Source organism: Labeo rohita, chromosome 17, assembly GCF_022985175.1.
Source record: "Labeo rohita strain BAU-BD-2019 chromosome 17, IGBB_LRoh.1.0, whole genome shotgun sequence".
Lineage (NCBI taxonomy): Eukaryota > Metazoa > Chordata > Actinopteri > Cypriniformes > Cyprinidae > Labeo > Labeo rohita.
Window position 1 is genome coordinate 14635560 of NC_066885.1, and position 5059 is coordinate 14640618.

General features: G+C 39.2%; 1 protein-coding gene across 1 annotated transcript; it reads left to right on the forward strand.

The window, feature by feature from the left end:
- The first annotated feature begins 2660 nt into the window (after positions 1 to 2660).
- Positions 2661 to 4220, forward strand: LOC127179965 (D(1C) dopamine receptor). Its single transcript, XM_051133821.1, has one exon. The coding sequence runs from the start codon at positions 2810 to 2812 to the stop codon at positions 4145 to 4147; it is 1338 nt and encodes a 445-aa protein (XP_050989778.1). The 5' UTR covers positions 2661 to 2809; the 3' UTR covers positions 4148 to 4220.
- Positions 4221 to 5059: the final 839 nt, after the last annotated feature.

Below are 5059 nucleotides of genomic sequence, written 5' to 3' on the forward strand. Positions count from 1 at the left end.
TGTATTGCCAGAACATATGCATTAAAATATGAAACATTGTTATACATTATTTTTCTTTGACAAAATATCTATCTATCTATCTATCTATCTATCTATCTATCTATCTATCTATCTATCTATCTATCTATCTATCTATCGAAAGTCCACAAGAGGGCAGCAATACACAAGCATATGGGTTTAGGAATATGTAACAAGAATCACAAATCAATCACTTTAACAGCTACCTTTCTTACAGTTTTTCTCAGTCGCTTTGGTGCATTTCTCACAACACTATTTACATTTGCACAACAGTTAATGCATTTCTCAAAACAATTAGTACAAACTGCAAAACCTAGTTGATAACCTGCAAAAGCGTGTCACTTGCTCAAAATGGATAGCTCATTCCTCAAAAGCAAGTATTCATGTCAATGAAAGTGTCAGTGTCATCAAGATGAAAAGTCCTGACACCATTGTTTATGAACAAGATAGTCAAATGGCTTTGTCATGTTTTCATTATGACAGTTTACTCTGTAAATTTTTTCCTATGCAAAAAAGTCAGATTTTGGTGACACTTCCTGAAAATGCTCAAGACAGCACTATATACTATTTGCACAGCCATTTGAAAACTACAGTAAAGCTAGACATTACTGTATTTAGTGAGGTATCTGAGTACAAGACACTGAATATGTATGTTTCACATTTTTACTTCATATGCTCTTTGCAATTCTAATTTATTCAAAGCATTGTGCAAACGAATAAATACACCCTTATTTACAACAAACATAAACTCCCTTTGGGTAGAGCTGTGCACAATTGTAAACAATATTGCAGTACATATTGGAACTGAACCTACAACATATAGGTATGTAAATCATTCATGCACATTTGCAGAAATTGTTCAATTTAGAAGACATTTTCAGGAAAAAAAAGATTTAAAATTTTTTATAAAATTTGCTTGACAGATTTTGACAACTAGTTCAACATTTTTGTATGTAATGACTCAAGCAATGAAATGAGGACTATTAGTTTTATATGGAATGACTATTCAGCATTCACAAGTTTAGTTAATTTTGACTGACATGACATAAGCAAATGATAATGTTATAAAACAGCAGAGAGTTGTATGAAAGCAATTGATGCATGTCCAAAAGCATTTGCAATTTGTTGGAAGGAATGAGAAACTGCTACTATGATGTGCACAAATGACTAAATGTTGTGGAGGTTGAAGTAAATGTTGTGCAAATGTAAATAGTGTTGTGAGAAATGCACCAAAGCGACTGAGAAAAACTGTAATATTATTATATTTCTTATTAAAAGTTTAATAATTGTTAAACACGTTATGTATGTTTGGAATTGTATTAATTGAGTATCCACAGCTTAAAAAAAAATTCAAAAAGAGAAAACTAGGTTAGCCTACTGGATTTCCCCTAAATACACTCAAGGAACTTAATATGACACTGGTCTATGGTGCATTGTTATTTACAATCCAAAAGAGACCTTCTTGTGTAAACTTTCTTTTGATGCATTTCAACTTAAATTCATACATTTAGAGAACATAGACCCCTGGCCTTTCATGTCTCAGCATTCATAAATAAAAAATGTCTGCTGTGTTATTTCCTGAGTCTAACATGAAGGCCAGATTTTATTCATTAAGATACATTATTCTTAGCCATCACATTAACATTAATGAGCCCAGTTCTTTCAATGTCTAAGTGATGAAAAGGAACACATTTGGGGGGGAGAAGTTAATTATTAACCACGCTCTTCAAATACATATAAAACAAATGATGTGCAGCTCACTGTGTTCCTGAAAAAAAAAAAAACTTTGAACAACCATGGAGCCTTTCAGAGCACTATACCATTACTGCAGAAAAACATATTTCGGTATCCAGTAACATGTTTGACAGTTGAATAAAAAGGAATTCCTCAGTGAATAGACTGGGAAACTTTAAACCAAAACCAGAGAAAAATTTTGACACGTATGCAGCAGCCATTCACAAATGCTGCATGTTTCTCTATAACAGAATAGTGCAGCTTTTAGGACTTTAAAGCTTCTTTAAAGCTTGGGGAGTTAAAATAGCTCATTTCATGTCATAACATTTTTATCAAATAAAATATTAAATGTGTATTAATTATTTGTAGTGTTTAGGTAAACATAAAACAACAGCAACAACATCAAAAATCAATCAGTCAAGCATGCCCTTTAAATCACTTCAACCACCAATTACAACTGACTTGGCATAGATTCATTTAATTAAAAATGTCATTGAATTTTTAATATCATCAAATCCATCTGTGGTCATTTGGCTGATTCAACAGCATGCAGAACTTTGCAACTTGCACATAAATGATTGCATTTAATTATTAAATGCATAATTGCTACATATATTATCGTTGTTGCTGCAATAGGCCTATCTGTTTGCACTGTCAGTCGTTACCATTTATCAAAATGTGCTGTTTGTGTTTACTTATCGTTTGTAAAATGTTATTGTTGACACTGTTTTCGGTCTTTAATTTCTGCATACCTGGTGAAATAAGATTTCAGGTTAATTGGCAACAAGTCATTCAGAGGAAATGAATGTTGGTGTGGATCACACAGACTCAGCGGTGTGGACATAAACCAATCACAAAGCGAGAACTTCTCGAGCGAAAAGCACCATCGCATGAATGTGGGTCATTCCACGCGTTCAGCACCGGGAGCGGACGCAGTTTTCCCAACTTGTCATCATGGGACAGAGCTGGGTATCGGACCGGTCACTCATAAAGAGTATCCTAAAGCAAGGTAACTGGCCATTATGAAGCGCCTTGGTCAGATGTGATATTAGCGGATATGATTTTAGAGATGGAAAACGCTACAAACCACACGCAGGACCTTGCGCACGGAGAGCAGGAGCGAGAGGATGGAGATGGGCAGAACAGCGTGCGCGCACTGCTGGGTTTCGTGCTCTTCCTTCTCATCGTCTCCACGCTGCTCGGGAACACCCTCGTGTGCGCCGCCGTGGTCAAATTCAGGCACCTGCGCTCCAAAGTGACCAACTTTTTCGTCATTTCTCTGGCCGTTTCGGATCTCTTCGTAGCCGTTCTGGTGATGCCCTGGGAGGCGATATCCGCGGTGGCGGGCACTTGGCTCTTCGGCCGGTTTTGCGGCATCTGGATCGCCTTTGACATCATGTGCTCCACCGCGTCCATCCTCAACCTGTGCATCATCAGCGTGGACCGCTACTGGGCCATAGCGAGCCCGTTCCGGTACGAGCGCAAGATGACCCACCGGGTGGCTTTTATGATGATCGGAGTGGCGTGGACCCTGTCCATCCTCATCTCTTTCATCCCGGTCCAGCTAAACTGGCACATGGCTGAGGAAGATGAGGAGGGCGCAACGAGTAACGGCACCGACTACAGCGACAACTGCAAAGCCAACCTGAACCGGACGTATGCCATCTCGTCTTCGCTTATAAGTTTCTACATCCCCGTGATCATCATGATCGCGACGTACACGAGGATATTCCGTATTGCGCAAACACAGATCCGCAGGATCTCCTCTTTGGAGAGGGCAGCAGAGCACGCACAAAACCACCACCAGTCCAACGACTGCTCTAACGAGAACTCGCTGAAAACCACTTTCAAGAAAGAGACCAAAGTTTTAAAGACACTCTCCATCATTATGGGGGTGTTTGTGTTCTGCTGGCTGCCGTTTTTCGTACTCAACTGCATGGTGCCCTTCTGCCAGTGCGTGAGTGACACTACCTTCACCATCTTCGTGTGGTTCGGATGGGCCAATTCCTCCCTCAATCCGGTCATTTACGCGTTCAACGCGGACTTCAGAAAGGCGTTCTCCTCGATTTTGGGTTGCAATAAAATCTTCCCCAGCACCGCAGTGGAGACTGTGAATTTCAGTAACGAGCTGGTGTCGTATCACCACGACACGACGCTTCAGAAGGAAGCGCAACCGCTGGCCGTTCAGATGCCGAACCCTCGAGAGCAGCCGAGTCTCCCGTTCGACAAGGATTCGGTTACCTCGAACGTGTCCCGGAATCACAAAAACATGCTCTTACCTAACATCGGACAGTTTGAGTGCGACGGGGAGATTTCCTTGGACACTATCACACCATTCACCTCCACGGGACTCATGGAGTGCGAGGGAATCCCAGGTCAAATTATTAATGAATGACTCAGGGGGTTTGGGGGGTAACCAAAGCTTTTAACTCCTCACAAGAAGCCAAAACTAATTATTAGTGGTATTACAAAACACGCGGAACAGGTTTAATTCTACAACTTTTAAGTAAACAAAAACTAGCGCGTTTTCGCCTCCCACAAAAAACATAAGTAACCATAGGAAAAGTACGACAGTATTAAACTTTACATGGGCTAAACATGTTTACTGTTACAAAATACTGTTTTATCACTTAATAACTTAGACTTATAACACGTTTTGAAGGATTTGCGCCAGACAAACCTAACCACCCATATCCCTATGAAAGCGAAATTAATCACTTTTCGATCGACCCTTGTGGAACAAACTTAAAACTTACACGAATGCATAAAGTGGGTCACATGACCCTTAATGACCTCAGTGGTTTGCTTAAAAGAAAACGCACCCTATTTTTATGGTTATTTTAAGCATAATTTGTTTCAGTCAAGTTCTTTTGTTCACTTGCCATGTACATGTACTGTACATGCATGTACAGTAAAATATAAAATTAAGTATAACTAATTGTATATTATATATGTGTTTTAATGTGAGAAATGTCAATTTGCTGACAACTTTTGCAGATTATGTAGCTACAATCCTTGCAGACAGGATAAGCACATTATCTTTGCAACTTTCTGTCCACGGCTTTTTACACAAAAATCTCCTATACTCTAGATTTGTCAAAGTAGACAACTTTTTTTAGATCACAGCTCTGCACACTATTGGCAGTCTTTCATGAGGTGCCACCTGGGATGCTTTTAATAGCAGCCTATTGAATTGAGATCCACACTAGACACTTCTCGTCTGCTTTTCCTTCATTCTCAAATCCATATTCTGAACACAAATCATTAGATATTAAATTCATATATCTAAAATTTCTGCAATACTTTT

Bases quoted from the DNA above. Each gene is read 5' to 3' on its own strand.
- LOC127179965 (XM_051133821.1), top strand. From the start codon at position 2,810: ATGATTTTAGAGATGGAAAACGCTACAAACCACACGCAGGACCTTGCG.